General features: G+C 50.6%; 1 protein-coding gene across 7 annotated transcripts in view; it reads left to right on the top strand.

Moving 5' to 3' along the window:
- The window catches only part of TBC1D14 (TBC1 domain family member 14), a 95592-nt gene that overhangs the window by 42092 nt on the left and 25971 nt on the right, over positions 1-27529 (top strand). For 6 of the 7 annotated variants that reach the window (XM_047799409.1, XM_047799413.1, XM_047799411.1 and 3 more), the window contains 4 exons: positions 19469-19587; positions 21860-21942; positions 23916-24033; positions 26453-26559. In XM_047799409.1, the coding sequence (XP_047655365.1) occupies positions 19469-19587; positions 21860-21942; positions 23916-24033; positions 26453-26559 (427 nt within the window). Of the gene's footprint in view, positions 1-13171; positions 13278-19468; positions 19588-21859; positions 21943-23915; positions 24034-26452; positions 26560-27529 lie in introns of those variants that run through there. The other variant, XM_047799415.1, reaches the window with a different exon arrangement.

Here is a 27529-nt window from a genome sequence, read left to right as displayed (position 1 = left end):
TGAGGTTACAGGTTCGATCCCTGGCCTTGCTCAGTGGGTTAAGGATCCGGTGTTGCTGTGGGCTGTGGTGTAGGCCAGCGGCTGTAGCTCTGATTAGACCCCTAGCCTGGGAACCTCCAAATGCCACTGGTGTGGCTCTGAAAAGACAAAAGACAAAGAAAAAAAAAAAAGAAAAGACAAAGACAAAGAAATGAAAGCTTCCTTTGTTTTTATCATCCCTTATTTCATGCCTTTGGAAAATGGGTTTGAGCCAGTGTACAAACAGATCAGATGCCGGTTATGGGTCCGAAGGACTAAGCCCTCTCTCACCCGTCTCTCCCTATGAACGCAGCTGTAAAACTTGAACACAGTACATGGAGCAGCTATTGAGATGCTGATAAGGAATCTCAAACAGCTGGGTTAGGGAAGAAGACCAGAATTCAGAGTCCCACTGAATCGATTGGGTTTATCTTTTTTTTCTCCTCTGGTATCCCCCCAGCTTGATACAGGGTAATATAAATAATGGCTGAATACATCCCAAATCTGACAAAAGGTAAAAACCTACAGATTTGGTGGGTGCGGGGGCTCCGTGAACGCCAAACCAGGTGAAGCCAAAGACGTTGGTGCCCAGACACATCGGGACCAAATTGCTGAAGCTAAAGGCAGAGAAAGGAAGTCTTCGAAGCAGCCTGAGAAAGGGGGGACGGCCGTTTGGGTCACTGTGATTCTCTGTCCTCCGAAACCACGGAGGCCACCAGGAAGGGAAACAGCTCAACAGCAGAACTTTCAACCCCCGATTCTATACCCAGCAAAACACCCTTCGGGAATGAAAGTGAAATAAAGATCTTTTCAGATAAAGGAAAACTAAGAGGAGTTGTTGGCAGCAGATCTGAAAAAATGACTAAAGGAAGTTTTCCAGACAGTAGGGACCTTACTCTAGAAGGAAACTTGGAACGCTGGGCTGAGGAGCAGAAGTGGTAGAGGGACACACTGGGCCCTTGTTCTCCCTGGGAGTTCTTCACAGTGTGTCTGGTTGAAAGCAGAAAGTGTAATGTTGTGTGGTGTCTGCTGTATGTGCAGCTGTAACACATGTTACAGATAAAATCTGCGGTGGGAGACATGAGGTTCTGTGTCCACTTGAGGTTCTAAAATGTTGATTCTAATTAGACTGTGGAAAAGGATCTTGCAAATCTCAGATCAACCACGAAGCTATAAAAAGAGGGACTAGAAAGCAATACATTAAAATAGAACTCCAGAAAAAGTTAAAAAAAATCCAAAATCAAGGCAGGGAAGAAGAAACAGAGGAAGGAAAAACAGAAAACAAATGAGATGCTAGGCCTAAACGGGAGCATACCAATAACTTACCTTAATGCAAATGGTCTGGGAGTTCCCGTCGTGGTGCAGTGGGAGCGAATCCGATTAGGGATCATGAGGTTGTGGGTTCGATCCCTGGCCTTGCTCCGTGGGTTAAGGATCTGGCATTACTGTGAGCTGTGGTGTAGGTAGGTCACAGACGCGGCTCGGATCCTGCGTTGCTGTGGCTGTGGTGTAGGCCGGTGGCTACAGCTCCAATTCGACCCCTAGCCTGGGAACCTCCATATGCCATGGGTGTGGCCCTAAAAGGACAAAAGACCAAAAAACAAACAAACAAACACAATGACCCTGGGTGTTCCTGTCATTGCTCAGTGGTAACTAACCCTACTAGCATCCATGAGGACGTGGATTTGATCCCTAGTTTCGCTCAGTGGGTTAAGGATCTGGCGTTGCTGTGAGCTGCAGTGTGGGTTGCAGATGTGGCTTGGATCTGGTGTTGCTGTGGCTGTGTGGCAGCCCTCAGCTACAGCTCCGATTCCACCCTTATCCTGGGAACTTCCATATACCCTAAAAAGAAAAACAAAACAAAACCCAATTATATGCTGCCTAAAAGAAATCCACTTAAAATATAAAATATGTAGTTAAAACTAGGAGTTCCCGTCGTGGCGCAGTGGTTAGCGAATCCGACTAGAAACCATGAGGTTGCGGGTTCGGTCCCTGCCCTCGCTCAGTGGGTTAAGGATCCGGCATTGCCGTGAACTGTGGTGTAGGTTGCAGATGCGGCTCGGATCCCGCGTTGCTGTGGCTCTGGCGTAGGCCGGCAGCTATGGCTCCGATTCAACCCCTAGCCTGGGAACCTCCATATGCCATGGGAGCAGCCCAAGAAATAGCTAAAAAAAAAAACAAAAAAAAAACTAAAAGATGGAGAAGATATACTACCATGGAAACACTAGTCAAAATGAAGATAGAGCAGATGTATTAATATCAGAAAAAGCAGACTTCAGAGCAAAGAAAATGACCAGGGATAAGGTGGCATGTTACCTGATGAAGACACCAGGATATGCAACGTGTGTGCCCCTAACGACAGAGCCGCAAAATACATGTGCCAAGTCCGACAGATGTGAAACGAGGGGGCAGGTTACAACTGGAGCGATGGCACCCCTCTTCGTAAATGAGGGAACTCTTGACAGAATTAGCCAGAACCTAGCCGTGACCAGCAGTGATATTCCCGGAACGCTCGAGCCTCCAGCAAGAGCACCACACCTCTCCTTTTTACATACGTGCTGTCACCAAGACAAAGCACAACCTCGATGATGAAAGAAACTAAATTGACAAGGGTTGAAATGACACAGAACACCTCCTTCAACTGCAGTGGAATTGTGCTCAACCAACGCCGGAAAGATTATAAGAACATCTCCCCAAACTTGGAAACTAAACAGGTAACACGGTTCTAGATAAATCTTGGGACAACAGGAGAGTCACGAGGAAAAGGAGAACATATTTTGAACTGAAGTAAAGTTACAGGCTATCAAACTTTGTGGGATACAGTGCTTAGAAGGAAATTGATAGCATTAAATCAGTCACATTAGAAAAGAAAAAGGGTTTTGAATCTAATTGTTCTACTTTAAGAAACTGTAAAAGGAGCACATAAACCCAAAGCAAGCAAAAGGAAGGAAATAGTATGAGACTAGAAGTCACTGAACTTGAAAACAGAAAAACATAATAGTTGTGAAACCAAAAGCTGATTTGTTGAAATGACCAACAGGGAGTTCCCGTTGTGGTGCAGCGGAAACGAGTCCGACTAAGAACCATGGGGTTGCGGGTTTGATCCCTGGCCTCACTCAGTGGGTTAAGGATCTGGTGTTGCCATGAGCTGTGGTGTAGGTCGCAGACATGGCTTGTATCTGGCATTGCTGTGGCTGTGGTGTAGACCCCTAGCCTGGAAACCTCCATGTGTTGTGGGTGCGGCCCTAGAAAAGGACAAAAAGACAGGGGAAAAAAGAGAGAGAGAGAAGAAAAAAGAAGTGACCAACAGAATCAAACTCTTAACAAAACGGACTGAAACAGAGGAGAACCAATTATGAAGAAGAAGAATGAAAAAAGACACTACAGATGCTGCAGAAATTAAAAGGATAATAGGAGAATGTTATTAAAAACCCCGCATGAGGAGTTCCTGTCGTGGTGCAGTGGTTAACGAATCCGACTAGGAACCATGAGGTTTCGGGTTCGGTCCCTGCCCCCGATCAGTGGGTTAACGATCCGGCGTTGCCGTGAGCTATGGTGTAGGTTGCAGACGCGGCTCGGATCCCGCGTTGCTGTGGCTCTGGCATAGGCCGGTGGCTATGGCTCCGATTCGACCCCTAGCCTGGGAACCTCCATATGCCACGGGAGCGGCCCAAGAAATAGCAAAAAGACAAAAACAAAACAAAACAAAACAAAAAAAACAACCCTGCATGTGTAAATCTGATAACCTAGAAGAGATGGTTCTTTTCCTTGAACGTCCCAAATCACTAAAACTTATCCAGGATGTAGTAGACAACCCAGACTGTCCTGTAATTAGTAATGAAATAGAAATTGTAGTTAAAAACCTTCCAGAAAAAGAAATCTGCAGGCCCAGATGTGGTTTCATTGTTCGGTTCTACCAAAAAGTTAAATGACACCATTTTTAGAAGAGAAAGGAATGACTCGTTTTATGAGTCTGGTGTTAGCCTGATGCCAAAACCATGCAAGTACAGTACAAAGAAGGCAAACTGGAGACCTGTATTTCCTCACAAAATCCTCAACGCAAGAGTAGCAAATTGAACTCAGCTACACACACACACACACACACACACACACACACACTTTTCGAAGGGTAGTATACCGTGACTATGTGGCATCTACCCCAGGAATCCAAAGCAGGTTTAGTATTTGAGAATCCATCAGTGTACGCCACCGTATTAACAAGCTTGGGCAAATCTCAGGGGTATTATCTGACTGTAGGAATCCTGTCTCAAAAGGTTACATCCTGTATGATTTTATTTATATGACATACTTGAGAAGATAACGCTGCCGTGCCCGGTGTGGCTACTAAGGAGAGCACGGACCAGGTCTCGGGGATGATGGAACCGTCCTGTGTCTGGATCGTGAGGGTCGTGGCTGCAAGACCGTTTGTGTTAATCGCCATAGACGTGCATGCACCAAAAGAGCTAACTGCACGTTAACTGAAAACATAAAGCTGACATGAACAGATGACTCAATCAGTCAGTCGGGCCCCCCCCCCCCTTTTAGGGCTTCACCCATCGGCAGGTGGAAGTTCCCAGGCTAGGGGTCAAATAGGGGCTGCAGCTGCTGGCCCAACCACAGCCACAGCCACACCAGATCTAAGCCATGCCTGCGACCTACACCACAGCTCAGGGCAACGCCGGATCCTTAACCCACTGAGTGGGGCCACGGATCAAACCAGCATCCTCATGGATACTAGTCAGGTTCCTTACACTGAGCCACAGCGGAAACTCCAGTTAGGGTACTTTTGACCCAGCATTTAGACTTCTAGGAATTTATCTTACAGGTGAATTAGTGTGTAGGTAAATGATGGTTTTCTAAAGGTATCGACTGGAAGACTATAAAAAAGATTGATTATAAAAGATTGTGAGCTAACTAAGTGCCTGGCAGTAGAGAATTGATTAAAGCCCTCTGTAAAATTCAGTGCCTACCTTAAAAAAGCAAGATGAATAACCCTCTATATTAGTGTGCTCTGTGTGCATAAAGATACAAGCATTTGCTTGCAAGTGCAGATCCGGCATCAGGAAAGGCGCCTGTGAACCTGGTAATCATAAAGTTGCTTTGGAGGGAGAGACGAGTGAACTGGAGCAAAAGGGAGACCTTCACTGTGTACCTTCTGAATTTTGTTTTGTGTGCAGGTCTATTCCAAAAAAAGTTTTTTAAAAAATGTGCAAAATGATAGAGAAAAAAAAAATGTTGAAAAATTTGGGCAAAGGACAAAAAAAAAAACCCAAAAAACCCTGAGCCTAAGGGATACCTCAAAGCACAGCTCACAAGTTTCCATGCAGCTGCAAGAGGCACCCTTCAGATTTGACACTGAGCTTCCTAGTGGCTAGAGCAGAGAGGGAAACTACCCAGCAGCTGATGATCCAGAGTAAAGTGGAGTCTCTTTTGGAAGTTTTGGCTTGTTGAGGTGGTTGGCTCATCTGCATGCAATCAGGACCTTTTGCTTGAGGGTGAGTCTTTCAGGAGACTATTTCGTAAAACGTCTAGTCCCTACTAATTTTGGATTTCAGAGAGGCAGCAGGTTAATGACATTTCACATTTCCACATGTTCCCTTTCTGGAAGAGCAAAAGGGGAACAGAGGAGAAAGGCGAATGGCAGTGCGGTCATTTTAATTTGAACTTTGTTTTCATTCTGTGGGTGGCTTGTGTCCTGCTGTTGCTGTGGTTACGGCTCATTTATCCGAGGAGTGTAACCCTCTTACCCCAGTTGCCTGTAGCGATATAAACGGAAAGTCCCGTGCACAGTGCTTCCTCGGGTTTGCTGCTTTTCCCAGCGTGGCAGGGATGCACTTCGCCGGCAGCCTGCGGGCAGCATTCAGCATGCGCCCGCTGTCTTCCTGGCGTGGTCCCCGCGGACCACAGGAGTCGACAACAGGACATGCACACAGCTTCCCTGGGGCCTCTCACAGCGCCGGGGCCAGGGTCCCAGGCTCGGGAAGGCAGGGGGCTGGGGAGGAACGCTCACGGTGGCTCAGAGCACCCTGTCTGTGTCTTCACGCTGTCACTCACGGTCACTCGGGTGACTAGGCCGATGACCTGACGTCGCTACCCTGAACTTGGTCCGCTCCTCTGCAGAGATAACTCGCACCTTGCCTGTGCTCGTGGGGGGTCGGGAGGGGAGGTGTGGGTGTTCTGGGCGCTCTATCCGTGTCCAGGACGAGCTCGGTAAAGCTCAGAGGTGTCTCTCAGGCTGGTCCCCTTATGGCCACACCTTTAAAGCTTTGCTGCTGTGGTGGCCTGGTTAGTGTATTTTGGAGATTGCTGTTGGCAAAATCAGCCTTGGGTTCCATTTGAAGTGGCTTAAAAAAGAATTTTTTTTTTCAAATTCTAAAAATAGTTCATGGAAGCATATCTATAAGATACCCCAGATGGGCGTTCCCATTGCGGCTCAGTGGTTAACGAATCCAACTAGGAACCGTGAGGTTTTAGGTTCAATCCCTGGCCTGGCTCAGTGGGTTAAGGATCCAGCGTTGCCGTGAGCTGCTCTGGAGTAGGCCAGCAGCTACAGCTCTGATTCGACCCCTACCCTGGGAACCTCCATATGCCGCAAGGGAGTGGCCCTAGAAAAGGCAAAAAGACCAAAAAAAAAACAAAAAAAAGATACCCCAGTGATGGAGGTAGGCAGAGGAAGCCCTCTTCACCCACAGCCCTTCCTGGTGGGAGCCTCTGACAGTTCAGGGCCTGCCCCCGGGCCTTTCTCAGCAGCTTCCGTTGGTTTCTTGGGCTCGCATGTTTGAGGTCCAGCTGTGCAGCGCCTCTGCTGTGCACACCATAGGTACTGGCAACCTGCCTGACCCTGACCTTGAAGATGCTGTGGCCAGGACAATTCAGAGGGGACCACCCATGCTCTGAGTCCAATTTCTGACTGTAGGCTCAGGCGAGAGCATCTGCAGTTGGGTGGCCCATCGAATAACCTGGCCCGGAAAAGTGTGTTCATGGAAGCAGCTGAATTGGGGCAGCTTCCAAGGAAGACCTGGCCAGGGGGCCTGGGGAGGGGGCCCTCAGGAGCTTTCAAATGCTTCTCCGAGCAATTTAATGTGCCGATAGGAAGATGCTGACGGCCAACGAAAACCGCTTCTTTCGCCTTGACCTAATACCTGATGGAAGACTGAGATTTCCAGGTATTTTATAATCTCGAGTCATGGGCAGATCCGCAGGGGGGCCACTTCCTGGGCCTTTCTCAGGACTCAGCAGGCCCAGGCCCGGCTGGCTCCTCGCCATCGTCGTCGTGGGCTGCCGTGCGTGCTGCGGGCCCTCCTGACGACACAGAATCAGCAAGTGCCCGGGTAGGACTTGGAGAGACCTGAGATTTGAGGAGAGTCAGACTGTTAACTGTACTTTCCTTTAAGTTACTCATGTAAGCTGACCTCACAACACTCCCGAAGCAACATCTTGTCTGCCTGAGTACGCACTTCGGGTGGAGCCTCCTCTCTGACACCGGAAACTCCATGGTATCCCTGGATTAACAGGCACGTGTTTTTGTTCCTGGGCCTTATGCCTGTGTCTGATAGCTCACGGGGCCCTAGGGCCAGGAAAGGAACACAATTCTGGGAAACTGACATCTCAGTTCAGAGGCAGTGCCTCAGGGGAGGTGATGGATGGGGCTCTGGAGCCAGGAGCCTGGGTTTAGACACCCCCGCCCCCGCCACTGGCCAGCGAGTACTTACAGGTGCTCAGGCGAGTCTTTGTTGCTGTATCTGGGGGAAAACGCGGCCGGGGATGCTGAGTGCTATACCTGTTTCCTGATGCTCCTGCAATCTGCTGCCACAAACTTGGTGGTTTAAAACAATACAGATTTACTCTCCTGTAGTTTGGGGGTCAGAAGTCTGAAATGAGTCTTCTAGAGTAAAATCAGAGTGCTGGCAGAGCTGTCTTCCGAGAGGCTCCAAGAGAGAACCTGTTCTTTCTCTTCCAGTTTCTAAAAGCTGCGGGCATTCCTTGGCTCGGGCTGCCTCACTCCGGTTTCTGCTTCCATCAGAATATTGCCTTCCCCTCCTACAGTCACATCTCCCTCTGGTTTTAAGGACCCTTGTGGTTATTTGGGGCCCACCAGATACTCTAGGATAATCTCCCCTTCTCAGGGCCCATGACGTTAATCAGGTCTGCAGCGTCTCCTCTGCGGTATGAGGCACTAGCCCAGGTGCCAGGGACTGAGCCATAGGCGTGTTGGCGGGCCGTCGTTCAGCCTAGCACAGTGCTTATCTCGTGGGGTTGTTAGGGCCGATGAGACTCACCGGGTTAGCTCAGATGCTCACTCTTCCATGGTGTCTTCCAAGAAGTTTTCCCTGGAGTTCTCCTGTGGTGCAACGGGTTAAGGCTCCTGCGCTGTCACTCTAGCAGCTTGGGTTGTTGCCATGGTGCGGGTTTGATCCCTGGCCCGGGAACTTCCCCATGCCAGGGGCATGGCCGGAAAAAAAAAAGAGAGGAAAAAAGAAAATAACCCTGCTCATTCCGTGGGAAGGAGCCGCCACCGCCACCCATCGCTGTCCCTCTGTCACAGGACTCTCGGGACTTTCTGCTCAGAACTTTTCTCCATCTTAAATTTTTGCCCACTTGTTTGCTTGTTTATTGCCTGCCTCTCAGCCCCCCTGGAACATACACTGAGGAAACCGGGGAGCAGACCTTGTGTGCTTCTCAGTCCCTTCATCTCCGGGGTCAGAACGGTTCCTGGCTTTAGTGAAGCGTTAACATGTGTGTGTTAAATGGATGAATGACTGTTAAGAATGTCAGAATTTCACAATGTACCACTCTGTAGACTTTCTTCTCATCTCTCTGACGACGTAAGCATTTCCCAGGTCATTAAATATTCGTCTGCGACCTCACTTCTGCTCACTGAGGGCCTTTGTGTAGCTGCGTCATGATTTACCTGCCCGTCTCCTAGGTTGGCCCTGAAGCGGTCCCTGCAGCCACCTTTTGATTCTGCGACGCCCCCTGAGTTTGTCAGCCTGTCTGTTAGGCTGCTGCCTCAGACAAACCAGTCAGTTCTACCTCCTGGACCTAAAAGGGTGAAGACAGCCGTGTTGTAGATGAATCGCATAAGTGAATGAATCCAGCGAACTGATGGAGATACAGAAGCTGGGAGGGGCGCTGGTTAACTCAGAAACTTGAGGAAGACTTCTCAACAGGTGAATTAAGACAGAAGTCCAACCTGGAGTTCCTGCTGTGGTGCAGCAGGTTGAGGAATCAGCACTTTCACACAGTGGCTGGGGTTGCTGGCGTGACGTGGGTTCCATCCCTGGCCCGGGAACTTCCACATGCTGCAGGCGCCGCCAAGAAAAAAAAAAAAAGTGAAATCTAATGCAATAGTGAGATAGATAAAAGGCTCTATTTCCTTCTTATTTTTGCTTTAAGTTATCACATGGTATAATATATAGTTAGAACTTTATAAACGGTAGGTACTCCGTTCTAAAATGTGTGATGGAAACTATTGTTAAAGTGATTTGCAGGTTACAGCCTGCCAGAAGAGCTAAGCAGTGTGTTTGGGGAAGCACATCTTGCTGCCTGTTAAACACATCCTGAACACATCCCCCTCCTGTTCAAAGTTAGCGAGCCTGTGGGTTCAGGTTGGCTGCCCTCCGAAGTATGTGTGGCACTGGGTGTGGGTGGGAGGCGTGGGCTCCAGAGGCGTGGAGAGGCGGAGAGCCCACGCCTCTCTGTGAGAATGGAGCTGGCTCTCTTCCGGTTGCAGGGATTATTTCCAGAAAGTCACCAGTCACTCCTCAGGCTGGGTCAGCTGCTCTGGGGGCTCCTGGAACCTTGAGCTTTTTTTCTGTCCTAGGACTGAGCACCCAGGTAGCGTGGTAGTTGTCTGTTGGCTGGCCTGTGAGCCACTGAGAGCAGGCAGCCTGTTCATCTTGGTTCCTAGGACCAAGCACCTTAAGTGCTTGTTGGCTGGATGGAAAAAGGATGGATTCCACAGATGCTGAGGGTCTTGTCTCTGCTGTGTACTTCGTTAGCCCTCAGTGGTGAAGAGGCTACAGCAAGTCCCCACCCTCAGAGGTTTCGTGGTCTCTTGAGGGAAATAAATACTAATCAGAGAGTCACGTAATTACAAGTTGTGATTAAGTGCTATGAGAAAACAGAACAGGATGCTAGGAGAGGGATGAACAGGGCCCTGCTGTAGTTTTACATGGCAGGGCAGGGAGTGTTTCCGTGGGGACCGGTGTTTAAGTTGATTTGTCACCAGTTTATTCCCCTTGTGAAGACAAATTTCAAACCTACAGAAGCATTCAAGGAGTAATTTTTTTTTGTCTTTTTTTTTGTCTTTTCTAGGGCCACACCTGCGGCACATGGAGGTTCCCAGGCTAGGGGTCTAATAGGATCTGTAGCCGCCGGCCTACACCACAGCCACAGCAACGCCAGATCCCAGCTATGTCTTCGGTCTACACCACAGCTCACAGCAATGCCGGATCCTTAACCCGCTGAGCAAGGCCAGGGAATCCAACCCGCAACCTCATGGTTCCTAGTCAGATTCGTTAACTACTGAGCCACGACCGGAACTCCTCAGGGAGTAATTGAATGATGAACAGCCATATATGCTCCACTTGTATTGAGGAGTTGTTAACATTCTGCCATATTCATTTTGTCATGTCTTTCTAGGACGTTTTAAAAAAAATTTGAAAGTAAGTTGCAGGTATCATGATGTCTTACCCATAAATACACCAGCATGCAGCTCTCTACACACATGGAGGTGTTATCACACACTTGGGAAAATTATCATCATCCCATGATAGCATCCGACCATGACCGTGTCCGTAACCAGATCATGCTCTGCTCTCCCTGGCTGCACCAAACTGTTCTTTGGAATCGGCAGCCAGTCGGGTTTGTGTATTGCCCTCAGTTATTTGTCCCTTTCTTCTCTCAATAGAAAGGTTATTCTACCACCCTCTCGTGACATTTCCCTTTTTTAAAAGAATGACTGTGGATTAAAGATTCATTTGGGGTCTGTATCTAGTCCCTGCGATGGAGCATGGCGGAGGAGAATGTGAGAAGAATGTGTGTGTATATATGTGTGTGTGTGTGTTTGTGACTGGATCACTTTGCTGTACAGCAGAAGATTGACAGAATATTGTAAACCAACTATAGTGGAAAAAATAAAAATCTTAAAAAAAAAGGAAGATTCATGCATTGAGATACGCTGAATCAGTAAGATGATAAAATTGATTCCAAAGGCATTTGAGGAAGTGGGTATTTATAGGCACAAAACCAAAGACGAATTAGAATAAGAGTGCTAGGTTAGACTTACACAAACTGATGGGGATTAGAAAACAATCTTTCGAGTTATCATTTCTGTTGGACATGAATCCACAAGCTAATATGTCACGTTACAGATTCTGCACTCTAATCGGTATTAGCACAGGCACTTCTAGAGAATGAAATAAACCAAGGAATAAAGTGAAAAGCCACCCCTCCTCCATGCTTTTGTCTTGTTTCCACATTTTGAATAATTTTTCCTCAACAAGGCTTTCCGTAATCCTTCCAGCCAGAAACAGTCTCTCCCTTTTTATCCTATTACTTAAAAAAAAATGGCTTTATTGAGGTATAATTATCATACTGTAAAATTCACTCATTCTACATGTTCATGATTTTTAATAAACCTGCGCCGTTATGCAACTATTACAATCCAGTTTTAGAATATTTTCATCACACGGAAAAGTTCCCTGGTGCCTGTGTGCAGTGGATCTCTGCTCCTGCCCAGCTCCAGGCAAACCTTAATTTGCTTTCTCTCTAGAGGTTTGTTTTTAAGATACATTTCGTATAAATGGAATCGTGCACATTAGCTTTTGCCTGGCATCTTTCACTCAGCCCAGTGGTCCTGAGGCTCCCCATGTGGCGTCCATGCGGTCGCGTGTATCAGGGCCCCTCGGCATGGCTGTGTCAGTGCTATTTACCCGGTCCTTCCTTAATGGATCTGGGGATTGTTTTTGGTGTTGGGCTGTTAGGAATAATGCTGCTGTGAACATTTGCATGCATGTCTTTTTGTGGATGCATTTTTTATTTCTCTTGGGTTGGTTCCCTGGAGTGTGGTAGGTGTATATGGAACTATATAAGAAGCTGCCAGATTCTTCTCCCAAATGGCTGCGACTACCAGTGACTTATGAAAATTCCAGATTCTCCACATATTCGTCATCCCTTGTCATTGTCTGTCTGCTTTATTACAGCTTCGTGGACACTGTAGGCTGCTTCTGAGTGAAGACGTTTCTGGTGTCAAGTTGGTAATGGTGTTACCCAGAAAGTCAGCTGGGCAAAGCCTGGCACTTCTAGCCTGGGAACTGAAGGAGAGTCTGTGTTGTCTTAGACCCAGTTTGTTCAGCCCTTGGGTTGGACCCCGGGGCTGACCAGAAATAACTGTGACCTTATGCGGATTTTAAAGACTTAAAACATTGGGGTATAATCTACCAGCAGTGGAATGCTCTCTTCTAAAGGCTGCTGTTCAGTTAGTTTTGTGGATGCTTATCTAGATAATATTTCTGTCGCACCCCCCCCCAACAGTTTCTAATGCCCCTTCCCAGCCAATTCCCTAGAAGCAAGGACTAGTCAAATTTCTCCTTTATGTGTTTTTGTGTGCACCCTGACGTTTTGCTTGAGCCGTTCTTGTGGAGAACATTTGAACCGTAGTCGAGTAAAATTGCTTCTAACCACTACCCAAAGGTTACTAGTGTTACTGTTTTTATATTCTTTCGGGTACGGTACAAGTCTCATTTTTTTTGAAAGCTTGCAAAGCAGAGCTTTGGCGTTCGTTGCTTGGGGTTTCGCTGCTTCCTTTTCGGAAGGTCCGATTTCCAGCGTGGCACTTGTGAGCGGAGGACGCAGCGTAACTGGCTTAGTGTGAGCATCAGGCCGGCGGGTCTGTAACGGCGTGGACATCCCGCGCCTGAACTCTGCGCCCGCCTGCGCGGGCACGTCCTGCGTCCTTAGGGTGCGTGTGACCTTCCCTACCAGGCGGGCCCTGGAGGGACCCCCGCGGGACTCGGGGTCCTCCCCAGCCCCGCCCCCGGCCCGCCCCCGGCGCCCAGGGTCCCTGCGAGCCAGGCCTGACGCGCCGAAACCGAGCCGCGGATCGGCGGCGCCGCATCTGCGCGCGATTGAGCGGCCTGCCGCCTCGGCCCGCCCTCCGGAGCCGCCGCCCGAGGTCCCGCCGCGGAGCCCGGCTCGCTCGCTCGCCCGGGCATGGAGCCGCCGGCCGCGCGCCTCTGAGCCCCGCGGCGTTCATGGTGAGTGGGGCCCGGCCCCGCCCGCGCCCCTCCGGGGGCCTGCCCGCCCGTCACCTGCGCGGAGGCCGCTGCGTGGGTGCGCCCGTGTGCATGTGTGCGTGTTCCATGCATCTGTTCCAGCGAGCTGAAGCGTGCATGTGACCGCGGCGATGCGCCTTCCTCCTCCCTGCCAGTCTTTGTCTGGGATTCCGTGTGGATTTCTCCCAGGATTGAGTGAGAGACTGGCAGGAGAGAGAGCCAGCGCGTCCTAATTCTTATCACCCCAAATGGGATCGCAGCCGGTGTTGAGATTGAGGTCAGTCCAGGCCAGTCACCCCTCTTAGAGGCCTGAATGGCATTCATTGTTCGTGGTCCCAGGGAAATCAGGCTATACCCGGTTTGCTCCAGGTCCGAATAAGGTGGTCAGATCGCAGCAGTAACCAGGCTCGTTGAAACCCACAGTTCGGCTCTCATACATTTCACTCCCGGTCCACAGACAACTTTTGTGTCCTAGATGTTTGTAAGAAACATGAGGATTAAAAAGACCTCCTGGGAGTTGCTTTCCCCAAAGCCAGCATTTCTGGTAACTTAGTGCTTTCTGAAAGGACTGGGGGGGGGGGGGGGATAAAATAATTGAGGTGTGAGGACCCTTCAGGGGTTGCAAGGGTCCTAATGAGGCCAGCCTCATTGGTCACTAGAACTGTCATTTGGAAGGCTAAGCATTTGTGAGACCTGTTCAGGCCACTTCCCCCACTAAAATGGCAAAACAAAACAGATCTCATCCCAGATTTTGAAACAATGCCCCTCCCGCCCCAGAAGTTGCTTGTTAACAAATGGCAAAGTGAAACCAGCTGCCGTGTTCTGGGCACTTCATCTAGACTTCACCACAATCTTATTAAGTACCCCTCTTAACAGGAAATATTGTGAAAATGCTGTAGTAGTACAGTGACAGTCATTTGGGGGCACCTGCTGTGGCTGTGTGTGTTGGGTTAGTTCATTCTCACTTAATCTTCTCGTTTAGTAGATGAGGAGACATGCTTGGGGGGGGGCGGGTGGTGAAGGAACATGCTCAAGGTCACTGCTGCTGGTGATGATCTGGAGGTGATGGTTTGGACCCAGGCCTGCTGCCAACCCCAGTGCTTCCCCTGCAGGGCCCTCAGCCTGGGCTCATGTGGCTGCTGTGCTGTCATTCAGCTTGGTTCATGTCTTTTAATAGGTACCTTGGGGGAGTTCCTCTTGTGGCTCCCTGGGTTGAGGACCCAGCGTTATCTCTGTGTGGATGTGTGTTCGATCCCTGGCCTCGCTCAGTGGGTTAAGGATTTAGCATTGCCGTAAGCTGCGGCATAGCTTGCAGCTGTGGCTTGGATCTGGGTGGCTGTGGCAATGGCATAGGACACAGCTGCAGCTTTGATTTGACCCCTAGCCCAGGAACTTCCATATGCCACAGGTGTGTCAGTAAAAAGGAAAAAAATAGGTACCACATGGTGACCTGCCATGCTCGGTAGGGGCGAAGCCGAGCTGCAGCTGTGACCTATGTATGCTACAGCGGATCTGAGCCACGTTTGTGGCCTGCGTCACAACTTGTGGCAATGCTGGATCCTTAACCCACTGAGCAAGACCAGGGGTCAAACCTGCACCTTCACACAGACAACCCCGGGTCCTTAACCCACTGAGCCACAATGGGATTGCTGCTTGTTTTCTGTTCTTTTTTAACTGGCAGATCATACACTTAATTCAGGAGTCTAAGGCCCTGTCCTTGTCCTTAGCGGTGTTCAGGTCGTGCACGAGATGTCATCCTTGCCGTTGGATGTATCTCACGGGCTCATCACACCTCCCACTGCGTACTTGCTGGCTGTGTACCAAGTCTGGTTCTTCCTACCTCTCTTTCTTCCTCTCTTTCTCTCGCTCTTGGCTTGTCCCATCAACTCTAGGTAGCTTATTTCTGAGACCGTAAAACCTAGAACAGAACAACCTTGGCCCAGCATCATTGCCCACGTAAAGTGCTTGTGCTCACCCACGAATAGGCCTGCCCACCATGATCTCTTGTGCTGTCAGGATGCCTCTCCCTAGCGGCTTCTATCCCAGATCTCCCCTGTCCTTTTGTCCCCTCAGATGGCACCTTTATGAGACACTTTCTTTTTTCTCTCCAGCCATGGGCACCCTGTGCTTGGGGCTCCCACAGCACGTGGCTTGCTCGCGCCTGGATGGCATTTTTCATTGTCTGCTCTGGGTTCGTAGCCTCTGCTGGCCTCTTATTGCCCCTAGTAGAGTGAGCCACGGGGTCTGCAGGTCTCCAAGAGTGCCAGGCCCCATGTGGCCCCTTCACAAATAGGTGCTGGCCCCTGCTTTGTGTTGAGGCCTCTTGAGCTGCCCTGGTTTATTGCGTTTTTCCTGAACCTTTGCTCATTGTCAGACCACGTGCCACAACTTAGCAGCCCCCCCCCCCCCAATTGGGGGCAGTAGATTTTGTTTGCTGCTTTCCTGTGCTATTGGTCTTATCTTCCCAGCACAATACAAGATAAACTGCTGTGGGCAGGGACTGCATCCTATTCTCAATTAGTGGCTTTTGGCAAACTTTTTTTGGCATGATCCCTACCCCTGCCCCCCAGGTTGGACAGTTTGGGTTGAAACTCAGTGCTCTCATGAAGGCACAGCTATAACTAGGTATAGAACTGAAACAAACTGTCCTTCCTATGTGCTCTCTTGGTTTTTTTTTTATTGTTTGATTTTTTTAAAAAGAAGATGCTGCCATGACTAGCAGCATTTTTTTAAATTGGTTAACCTCATTTGCCACTGGAACTTTGGAGAACCCTGTTGTGAATTCCCTCCAGGCTTATCCATAGACCCCGAGGCAGCCCCTGCGTGGTGGTCATGCTGATGCGCTGCAGGGCTTCTGAGGAGCATCACCGTAAATGGCTGTTACTTGCTTTGAGCCAAGAGACCCCAAAACTTGCTTGCATAAGGGCCCTGAGACGTTGGACTGAGGTGGGACTACCTGCCATTTGCCTGGCCCCCAGGAGGGGCTCAGACGTCGTGGGCAGCCACCGAATGGGAGTCAGGTCCTCTCACGGTCCCAGGAGTCTTTCTTCCCAGTCGCTGCCGTCTCGCAGCTAAGAGAGGAGCAGGGCGGCCGGCCTCGCGTGCCGCCAGGACCCAGGATCTAAGGGTTTTTGCTCCCAGAGCCCCAGCTCCCGCCCCGTCCCGTGCTGACCTCAGTGCCGGTAACTCACAGCTGAAAGTGGTTTTTCCTGAGCGTGACTCGTCCTTGTTCTTGTTCCTAGAGCTGGTTTGTCTGGTGTGGAGGATGAGCTTACAGTTGAGGCGTGTAGGTAGCCCCATAAGAGCCACGTGTGGAGCAGAACCTGGAACAATGTCCAAAGCCCTTTCTATGCTGAGATGCCGTTTCGAATTTGGAAAAGGCTTTCCTTGGGATTTCAAGTGTGGACAGGCCAGGCCTCTTTTTTTTTTTTTTTTTTTAAATCACACATTGCTCTATACAATTAAAACATAAGTGTTGGCCCTGCATCTGCACTTAGTTCATATTACAGGTTTGTCTCATAGTCGAAAGCGTCATTTACACTGCAGACCAGTGATGAGATCACTGCTGGGTGGTGAATTCTGGCGAGCGGCAGCCTGCAGAGGGCAGCGGGGCTGCAGAGCCAGGGCGCCTGGCTTCGGGCCCTCTCCCTGGGGGGCTCGCGTGAGCCGGGCGAGCCGCTGTGGTGTGTTCGAAGCCCTCGGACGGTGCTGTCAGCGGTGTTGCTGCTTGTTATTGGTGGCGGAACCTCCGAGCTCTAACTGAAGAGATGGATTTTTAGAAAATCACCGTGTTTTGTGTATTTCGCACCTCCTTTTCACACCTGTGCTGTTTGCAGCCTCTGCAGGGCGCCCTGAGTGTTGTTTGGTCCCGGACCTTTTTTTGTTTGCCTCACTCGGTTTCAGGGCTGAGGAGACCAGGGCGGGGGCGGACAGCAGCCGGGCCGGCCTTCCCAGACGCCCCTCTGCCCCAGGGCTGCGCTGAGCACCTGCCAGGTCCCCGCTCCTCAGGCAGCCCCTCTGCCGGGCGCTCTTAAGCTCTTCCCAGTGCGGAGAAGGGGCTGCGCTGAGCCTGAGGTCGCAGTTGGTTCTTGGTGGATCTGAATTTGCTTGCGGGCCTGTCTGGCTCTGGAGGCCGCCCTTACCCGGAGGGGACGCGGCCTCCTCCCTGCAGAGCTGCACACCGTGTGAGTACAGCCACAGGAGAGGCAGGGCCTGCCCAGGCCGGACAGTCCTGCAGGCCCAGCTCCGTGCTGGCTGTGGCCTCAGGGACCAGGCACCTCGCTCTGAACCTCAGGGGACCTGCCTGTAAAATGAGGTGACCCTTCCGCTGAGCCCGTTGGGGATGAAGTGAGATGCCGTGTGTAGAGCGCAGAGAAGCGAGTGGAAGCGGGCATCTGACTTCGGGGCTTGACGCCTGCGGCCTTGGCATACGAGTCCCTAGAGCAGGGTCAGCAGAAGAGTGGCGCCGTCCAGGGCACTCATGAGCAGTTCTTGTTAAAGCGCGGGGTGCCCTCCGCACCTTGCTCAGCTCACAGCTTTCGGTAGCTTTTCCCATGAAGTTCGCCATCTTACACCCGCGGGCCCCCTGGATGCTTCCTGGTGGCCGCTTGGTACCCTTTTAAGTTGCATGGAGCGCCTGCCACGCATAGGTGCTCAGGTGTTTGAATGGATGGAAAAGTGAGTCTGTTTCCTCAGCGCTGGCTGAGTGGAGGGCATCTCAGCACGGAGGGAGCCGCGTTGACCCTTAACCTTGCGCGTCCAGATGCACAGAAACTGCCCCCCGCGTGCTTCTGGGGCACGCCCTTCTCACGCCTGTGGGTTTTGAGGAAATCATTTTTCCGTTTAGCTTTTTAGAAGCCTCTGTAGGCTTCTCTGGCTGAGAGCATAGCTGCTTGCCCAATGATCCAGTAAGGCCCCTCTTGACCCCCGGTGTGAATAATAGTCATGAAGCAAAACTAAATTCACTCTCCACCCCAGACACTGCTTCCGAGGACGCTGGCATGGGTGTTTCAGTCTTGGGCTAACTTTGCATCTGCTCGCCCTGTCTGCCCGGTTAGGTTGCCTCCTTAGCGGAACGTCCTGGAGCCTGGTCTGTAATCAGCAAGAAGAAAATACTGTTTTGCGAAGGGCTACAACACACAGTTTCAGAGACTGGACGCTTTGGCACAGATTGCTTAGCTCCCCGAACCCTGCTGGCTGGGTGTTTGGAACGTGGGTCACCAGCCATGACTGAGGTTTTGTGGTTGCCGTTCACGGGACAGATTGGTGACCTGGTAGTGTGGAGGCTGTGCTTGCATCTCCAGGGCATGGCACGGTGGTTGATGCAGCGCCTCGCCATCACGGCTTCACAGGAAGGTGTTGAAGAATTTCTTTTTCTGTGTTTCTGCTTTAACCCCTTCCTCATTTCAGGAAAGGTTTGAAGGGCTAACAAAAATACGTAAAATGCCATGAGATGAAATCTGGGAGCTCCTGTCGTGGCACAGTGGTTAATGAATCTGACTTAGGAACCATGAGGTTGTGGGTTTGACCCCTGGCCTTGCTCAGTGGGTTAAGGATCCGGCGTTGCCGCGACTGTGGTGTAGGCTGGCGGCTATAGCTCCGATTAGACCCCTAGCCAGGGAACCTCCATATGCCACAGGTGCGGCCCTAGAAAAGACAGAAAGAACAACAACAACAAAAAGGAAATCTATTAGCAATTTAAGATGGGCATGTTATTTGAGGTGAAGCCTGGGGGTCAGATGAATGCTAGAATTGGCTATCACTCTGGCTCTGAGCTTCCCAGTGGCCACTGCAATAAAGTTAATATTTACAGTGTCCAGATGACAGAAAGCACACCTCTTAGCAAGAGGAAGCATAGGAGACCTGAGATGAGTTTGCGGGCCTTAGAGCCAGGCAGCTGGGATGTTGAGATCCTTAGTGTCGTTCCCCCCCCCCCACCCCCGCCCACAGCAGGGCAGCACACTGCCCTGGTAAGATGATGACCTGAATCGCAGAGCTGTAGGACGCCTCTCACTGGCAGTTTTTCCTTCTGAAGAGCGGGAGGTACTTTGAGTGCGTCATCCTCCAGACTGTTGTAAAGGACTTCATAGCCGAACGATCTTCTTACTTTCAGAAAGACTGCTTAGTGTCAGAATCGGCCGGGCCTGCAGTTATCCCTGGTTTCTTTGTCCTAGGAATGTGAAGACAAGGCTGGACGACCTAGCAGGCCACCCTCTCCAAAGCAGAATGTGAGGAAGAATCTTGATTTTGAGCCACTTTCCACCACTGCCCTCATCCTGGAAGACAGACCAGCGTGAGTCTGCAGAAGAGCTTGCAGGGCGTTTGCTTTCGGGGATGGGTACATTGGCTCCTCACCTTCTTCGTTAGAAAAGCACCAGGTGGGGGTGGGAGGAGAATTAGCACGTCACTTGCTCAACGTGTGGGGCCCTCTTCATCCCCTTCCTACCGTTTAGTCTACGAGAGTAAGGGACTGATTTGAAAACCTTTGCTTTCGGGTAGAAGTTTGGACCAGGATTTTCCATACAGGTGATTGTTCATTTTGATTTCATATTTACAGATACTGCAGAGCTGTTATTAATTACAGCCTGGCTGGTCACTGTAAGAAGTTCCAGGGAGTGTTCTTTAAAGTGGGGAGTTGGAAAAAAATAAATAAATAAGGAGTTCCCGTCGTGGTTCAGTGGTTAACGAATCCGACTAGGAACCATGAGGTTGTGGTTTGATCCCTGGTCTCACTCAGTGGGTTCAGGATCCAGTGTTGCCGTCAGCTGTGGTGTAGGTTGCAGACGCAGTTCAGATCCTGCATTGCTGTGGCTCTGGCTGTGGTGTAGGCTGGTGGCTACAGCTTCAATTAGACCCCTAGCCTGGAAACCGCCATATGCTGCAGGTGCAGCTCTAGAAAAGACAAAAAATAAATAAATAAATAAATAAAGTGGGAGGTTTGGACGTAGCCCAGTGTTGTGGGTCGCTTCCTGGACTAGCCTGCTGCTTTTTGGGATCTGCAGTAAATGGGCTGGGTGATCCTACAAGGCCCTATCCCCTCGTTTCCAGCCATCCGATGAGCAGGTGGGTTTTGATGACTGGCTTGCAGATCGTGTTTGGAAACCTTAAAAGGCTTGCCCCATAGTACCAGGCCATAGCTTACCTCTCTTTAAGTGTTGGGTTTCCATAGGACACATTGTATTTGTTTTGTTTCCCCCCATTTTTGGCTTCCCTGCGGCCGTCTCGACCTAATCCTCAGCTGTAGCAATGCCAGATCCTTAACCCACTGTGCCTGGCCAGGGATTGAACCTGTGTCCCAGCGTTCACAAGATGCTGCTGATTCTTTTGTACCACAGCAGGAGCTCCAGGACACTGTATTTGAGTAGAAGGAGTCCACAGCTTTAAAAAAGAATGATTGTAAAACATTAGGCTAGAATCCCTAAGGTCCCTGCCATCCTGACATTTAAAACTGGTGAACGCTGAAGAAGAAATAGGTTTTCTGATGTTAATTTTTGGTCCTTGGAGACCGTGGATGTGTGGGGAGATGGGGAGAGGAACCCCGAGATGGAGGATTGTCAGGGTTGGCAGAGACTGTTGGTGAAGCCACCACACCGGGAGGGCCAGGCTGTGTGCTGCCCTCTGAACGGGGAGCTGTCGGGGGGGTCGTGCCCTGTTCTCCTGCAGGAAAGGCAGGCAGGCCTGAGCTTGCCCAGGCAACGAGGGTGACACTGAGGAGCGCAGCCAGGCGGTGCCGCCTCCCAGTTGTCAGAGCCCAGAAAATTCACTGGCTCTTTTCTGAAAGAGAAATTGCATTTTGCTTTTTTGAAACAGGATTCGAAGTTGCACACCAAGTTTAGATGTTTAGAACTGTTGTACACATCTGTCTGCATATATATAAAACACAGATGAACCACAAGCTAGGATGAAATTTGCACACTTAAAAAACTAGGCGTTCTCATCATGGCTCAGTGGTAATGAACCTGACTAGTATCCATAAGGACACAGGTTCAGTCTCTGACCTCGCTCAGTAGGTTAAGGATCCGTTGTTGCCGTGAGCTGTGGCATGGTGTGGGTTGCAGATGCAACTCGGATCTGGCATGGCTGTGGCTGTGGCATAGGCCAGCAGCTACAGCTCCAATTGACCCTTAGCCTGAGAACTTCCATGTGCTGTAGGTATGGCCCTAAAAAGACAAAAAAAGAAAAAAAAAGAAAAAAACCTGGCTAGGGAATATATTGTCTATGCCATTAAGATACCCTCCTTCTCAGGTACCTGGTGGCAGTTACCAGTGCATTGTGGTCAGATTAAAGCGTCTGGAGAGTAGGGTGAAGAAGCTCCAGAGGGTTAGGTGTTGACCTCTGTTGGAATTATGAGTCGTTACTCTTTTCTTCTTTCTGCTTATTTTTACACTTCAAAAAATTTTAAATGATCCTATTTTACTTTTATAAAAAGTATTTCTAGTTTATGTCTTTATTATCTAACACATGTGGTTTTGGTCTTTGAGCTTTTCATTTTTTTAGTAAACAGTGCTTCAAGTTTCTCTTACTTAATATTTATAACAGTGAAAAATCATTTATTTTCTATCAAGAAACCTCCCAGCGAAGCCAGCTGAAGAAGCTCAGAAACACAGGCAACAGTATGAAGAAATGGTGGTTCAAGCCAAAAAACGAGGTAATGGAATCCACATGTGTTTGGTTATGTAAGGTAGAACCAGATTTTGTGTCTTTCTGGATATTTTCTTTCTACCTTTTGGAGGTCTAGAACCTGAACTTGGGTGAATGCTTTAGTATTTTGAAATTTATGATTTTCTATCAGCAATGCATATTTCTACTAACTCCTCATTCCCCGTAACTTTATTCACGCTAATAACACTTGGAATTTACACAAAGGAAGAGACTAGGATAAAAGTGCCGGACTGGAGAAAGCTCTCACCAGTGATGACAGAAAGGCAAATCTCTTTCCTCTCTGGGCTAAGCTTGCTTTATTTACCGGAATATGTGATGGGATTTGATAAAGTGCCTTGTGACACCTAAGAACCCTATGATTTTTGGATGTTTAAAAAGTATATATAGGAGTTCCTGTTGTGGCACAGCGGAAGTGAATCTGACTGGGAACCAGGAGGTTGTGGGTTTGATCCCTGGCCTCACTCAGTTGGTTAAGGATCTGCCATTGCCGTGAGCAGTGGTGTAGGTCAGCAGTAACAGCTCCAATTCGACCCCTAGCCTGGGAACCTCCACATGCTGCAGGTGTGGCCCTTAAAAAAAAAATGATAAAAGCAAAGAAAATAATAATAATAAATTAAAAGTATATATATTAAAGAGAGTTCCCAGTTAGCTCATTGGGTTAAGGATCTGGCGTTGTCACTGCTGTGGCTCAGGTCGCTCCTGTGGTCCAAGTTTGATCCCTAGCCTGGAAATTTCTGCATGCCACGGTGTGGCCGAAAAACTTTTTAACAATTAAAAAAGAAAAAATATATAATAAAATGTGTTCTGTCCATACAATGAAGTATTGGTCAGCCTTGAAAAGGAAGGAAATGCTGACACATGCTACAACGTGAAGCTTGAAGTCATTTTTCTAAGTGAAGTAAGCCAGAAACAAAAGGACAAATACTGTATGATTCCACTTAGGTGAGGCCCCCAGAATAGTCAGATTCATAGAGACAGAAGGTCGGCTGGTGGTTGCCAGGGGACGGGGGGAGTGGCTGGGGTAGTGTTTGATGGGGCCAGAGTTTCATTTCGAGAAGATGAGATTCTGGGGATGGGTGGTGGTGATGGTTGCATAACAGTGTGAATATACCTAATGCCACTGAGTGTACGCTTGCAGTGTTTAAAAGTTGGTATTTTGTATGTTTTACCACAAAAAATTCAGGAAAAGTATATATAAATGACAATGCATGGGGAGTTCCCGTCATGGCTCAGCAGATGACTAAACCCGACTAGTATTCACAAAGATGCGGGCTTGATCCCTGGCCTCTTTCAGTGAATTAAGGATCTGGCATTGCTGTGGGCTGCAGTGTAGGTCGCAAGATGTGGCTCAGATCTTGAGTTGCTGTGGCTCTGGTGTAGGTTGGCAGCTGCAGCTCCAATTAGACCCCTAGCCTGGGCACTTCCATATGCCACAGGTGTGGCCCTTAAGAAAAAGAAAAGAAAATGCATGGCACTTCTCAGAGTTGCTGTTACATGCTAAGATTTATTCTTTTTTTTTTTTTGGCTTTTTAGGGCCATACCCATGGCATATGGAGGTTCCCAGACTAGGGGCTGAATCAGAGCTGTAGCCGTCAGCCTAGACCACAGCTCACGGCAACTTCAGATCCTTAACCCCTGAGCAAGGCCAGGGATTGAACCCACGTCCTCGTGGATATTAGTCATATTCGTAGCCCACTGAGCCACAGCGGGAGCTCCCTTTCTGTTCATGTGTTGTATGGTACGCGTGTGTTACAGAAAGCGTACTGAGAGATGATGGGGCCTCAGCTCTAAACTCCCTTGGGTGTGAAATGAGTCTTGGGAGGTCGGGTGTCACTGCCCTGCCTCAGGGCCATATTTCTCATTTCTGCAGCACGACTCTGACAGAAGTCGCCTTGTGTGAAATTGCTAGGTAATTTAGTTAATGGATGTTTTCTCGTTATTTTTAATTGTGATTTCTAGAGCTGAAAGAAGCCCAGAGGAGGAAAAAACAGCTGGAAGAAAGATGCAAATTAGAAGAAAGTATTGGAAATGCGGTCCTTACTTGGAACAATGAGATTCTGCCCAACTGGGAGACCATGTAAGCTGTCACACGGGGGCGCTCCAGGCTGTGAGTCCCTCCTCTGTGGAATCTGCAGGCGGCTGCTGTAATCAGTTGTAGCTCATCTCACAGCCTCTGAGGAAGTGACCTCCTGAGTTAAAGGCGCACAGAGCCTCCTTCCCTGCCCTTGGTCCAGCCCTGCTGCTCCTCCCCTGGACGCTGGGACAGCTGCTCTCCCAGCCCTCGTGTCCATCTGTCTCATCAGTTCTAAAGCACGAACTGGTGTCGCTTCCATGCTTAAAATTTCGGTAACTTCCTGTGACTCACAGTGTAAAAGTTGAATTCCTTGGCCTAGCCGACAGGTGCTGTGAGGTGCCTCTGTCGCCTCACCTTTCACCTCTCCTTTGGACAGGGCCCTTTCCTTAGGGAGCCTCAAGGCCTTTGCATGTTCCATTCCCTCTGCTTTTTTATTTTGCTTTTTTAGGGCTGCACCCACAGCATATGGAGGTTCCCAGCTAGGGGTCTAATTGGAGCTACAGCTGCCGACCTACACCACAGCCACAGCAATGCTGGATCCTTAACCCACTGAGCGAGGCCAGGGATTGAACCCGAAACCTCTTGGGTCCTAGTCGGATTCATTTCCGCTGCGCCAGAACAGGAACTCCCCCTTTGTGACCTCCTGAGTTAAAGGCGCACAGAGCCTCCTTCCCCGTCCTGCTCCTCCCCTGGACGCTGGGACAGCCCCTCTCCCACCCCTCATGCCCAGAACATCGAGGAAGCTTATTTTATTTTATTTTTTTAATGTCTTTGTTAAAGTATAGTTGTTTTCAGTGTTGTGCCAATTTCTGCTGTACAGCAAAGTGACCTAGTCATAATATACACACCTTCTCTTTCCCATACTCTCTTCTGTCCTGTTCTGTCTCAAGAGACTGGATGTTATTTCCGGCCATTCCCTCTGCTTCGAGTGATACACTTGACCTGTAGCTCCTCATCCAGTTAACCCTCTGTTCTTTAAAGCCAAGTCTTCCTTGGAGCAGCCTTTCCTGCCCGTGCCCTGGCTCCAGTGCCTGTAGACCTCCCCCGCCCCGGACACTGCATCTGTCTGCTCGAGCTTCTCCTGTCCTCTGTCTGAGGGTGGGCCCCGGTCTGCTTTGATGACGACCCCCAGCAGCCAGTCCCCAGTAGAGTCTGGCAGCTGCTGTCTTCTTTACATCCGGGGGACGGCTGGAGGTCTTTTCCTCTGGCGTGTTCGGAGCCAGCGAGTGGACAGCAGCCCCAGGGCCCTGTGCACAGGCTGGGGGCTCCTGTTGTGCCCCAACCCTTCTCCCCAGCAGGAGCTGCGCTGGAGCTTGGGTGCATTGCTTTTTCTTCTTGTCCCTTTGAACCTGAACTGTGTGTCAGGAAGTTGGGGCCTCACCTCTGGCACTTACCCAGTGTCACTTACTCTCACACAGGGGCCCCAATGGCCCTGCTGAGAGTGTCCACTAGGAAAACAAGCTATGCCCAGACCCCGCTTTTCTAGCACTCTCTTTAATAGGCTGGACGTGGTCAGGAAACAGCTACTCTCAAACGGGACCAGTAACAAGAGTTCAGGTCCTCAGAACCCTGGGGCCGTCTCCCTGTGTGGCTGTAGACCCCCCTGGGTCCATCCTGCCCTGACTGATGCCCGATGGGACCCGGGTGCCTGCGTTCAGACGAGAGCTGCCAGCGGACGACCCCCAGCCGGGTGCCTTTGTGACTGACCCCTCGATCCTCGCAGTGGCCCTTCGGGGGGAGGTTTCGTGATCTGGGTGTTGGGGAGGGAGGAGGTCCCCAGCGAGAGGAGGAGGGGTTACTCCGGCCCCACAGGGAGGTGGGATGGGGGCCGGCCCTGGTGTCTGCAGCGTCAGCACTGTGCTGTGTCGGAGGCCTTGGCACCTTTGTGTTTGTCCCAGTTCGTCGGCAGCGCGTGTGCCTTGTGACCCGCGAGTCGTCAGCGCCGTTGTGGAGCACAGAGAGATCTGAGTTCGCAGGGCGACCCGCCGGTCGAGTCGGCAGCTCCTAACCCCATCGCCTCCTGTGTGCGGTGGCGCAGTGGGTGGCGCCTCTGCTCTCGGGCTCATTCGCGAGGCCTCTCGGGGTCTGCCCTCCACCGGCGGGTGTGCCACAGCGCCGCGGCACCCCCACGTTGGCCCGGCTGTTTGTGGATGTCTTGTCACTCTGCTTTCTGCTCAGTGACACTGCTTTCTGCTGCTGGTCACTCAGATTTTGGCTCCGGGCTGGTGCTCTGGGCCCTCTGGTTGGTGGCACCACCTCTGCGGGCCCGGTGCCTGTGGCGTACCTGGGTCGAAGTAGTTGCCAGGAGCTGTGACACAACCGTGTGTCCCCCGCTTGTGTGGTTTGGGGTTAAGCACGTGGGCGGAGAAGTCTTCCTCCACTGAGAACGAGCTCCTTACCTCGTGCTTCCGTTTTTGTCCAGGTGGTGCTCTAGAAAAGTTCGAGATTTGTGGTGGCAGGGCATCCCTCCCAGCGTGAGAGGCAAAGTCTGGAGCTTGGCCATCGGCAACGAGTTGAACATCACCCACGGTGAGTGGCTCATGTGGCCCCAGGCTCAGGGGTTCCCCGGGGTCCTGTGGCTTCAGACCCACTTGCCCCGTTAGAAGCAAGGCAGCCGTCGCCCCGAAGCCGTGTCGGGAGGGGCCAGGTGAGTGCGCCCTCCAGGAGGGAGGGGCCGGGGGCCTGAGTTCTCTCCTGAGCGTCAGGGGTCTGGAGCGCAGAGCAGAGGCCGGCCTCCCTCGTGACAGCCGCCGTCTCTCCCCTGAGTACACGGGGTAGGATGTGTGTCTCCCAGTGTCAGGTGGCCGAGTCGTGTCCACTCTCTTCTCAGAGTCCTGTAGGAAGCAAGCCTTGATGGACAGGGAGATGGCGGCGGGGGGGGGGGGGGTGTGCTTCTTCCTGTGGGGTTCGTGCACTTGGGGTACGGTTGTTCTTCCACGGCCATGTCCCCTAGGAAGCTCATACATGAACACCTTAGAGGGGCCTGCGTACTGGACTGGGACTGGGTCCTTGAGGGTCTGGTGGCTCAAGTGCAGGGGGAGGTGGGCTCAACCCCCCTTCAAGGGACGCACGGGCTCACTTGGTCGGGTGTCCTTTCCGCCTGCCACGTGCACGGGGCTCACAGGCTGCGGTCCGGTGTGAGCTGTGGACTGACGAGTAAGCGCTTCCTAGATGGTGATTGTTGCTTTCGCTGTCCCCTCCCTGCCCCCCGTCCAGGGACAGGAACGCCACCTTCGTCTTCTTTATGTTAGTGTCCAGCGTATGGAGTTGGCAGTGGCATTTTTTACCCTGTTGAAGGCCTGTGAGTTTAAAAGAGATTGATTTGTATCTGAGGTTCATATTTGTAGCCGAGGTTCATATTTTATTGTAATTTTTACCTGAAATAGAATGCTGATCTTACCCTGCGATTGTAGCCTTGGCCAGCAGTGGTCTCCGTCTTAAGTAAGGACAGCTGGTTGGGTGGATAGCACCTGGTTTCTGTTTATTGTAATCGCCTCAA

Source organism: Phacochoerus africanus, chromosome 10 (genome assembly GCF_016906955.1).
Source record: "Phacochoerus africanus isolate WHEZ1 chromosome 10, ROS_Pafr_v1, whole genome shotgun sequence".
Classification (NCBI taxonomy): domain Eukaryota; kingdom Metazoa; phylum Chordata; class Mammalia; order Artiodactyla; family Suidae; genus Phacochoerus; species Phacochoerus africanus.
The sequence above is the reverse complement of the archived record's forward strand: the minus strand, read 5'-3'. Positions and strand labels throughout refer to the sequence as shown.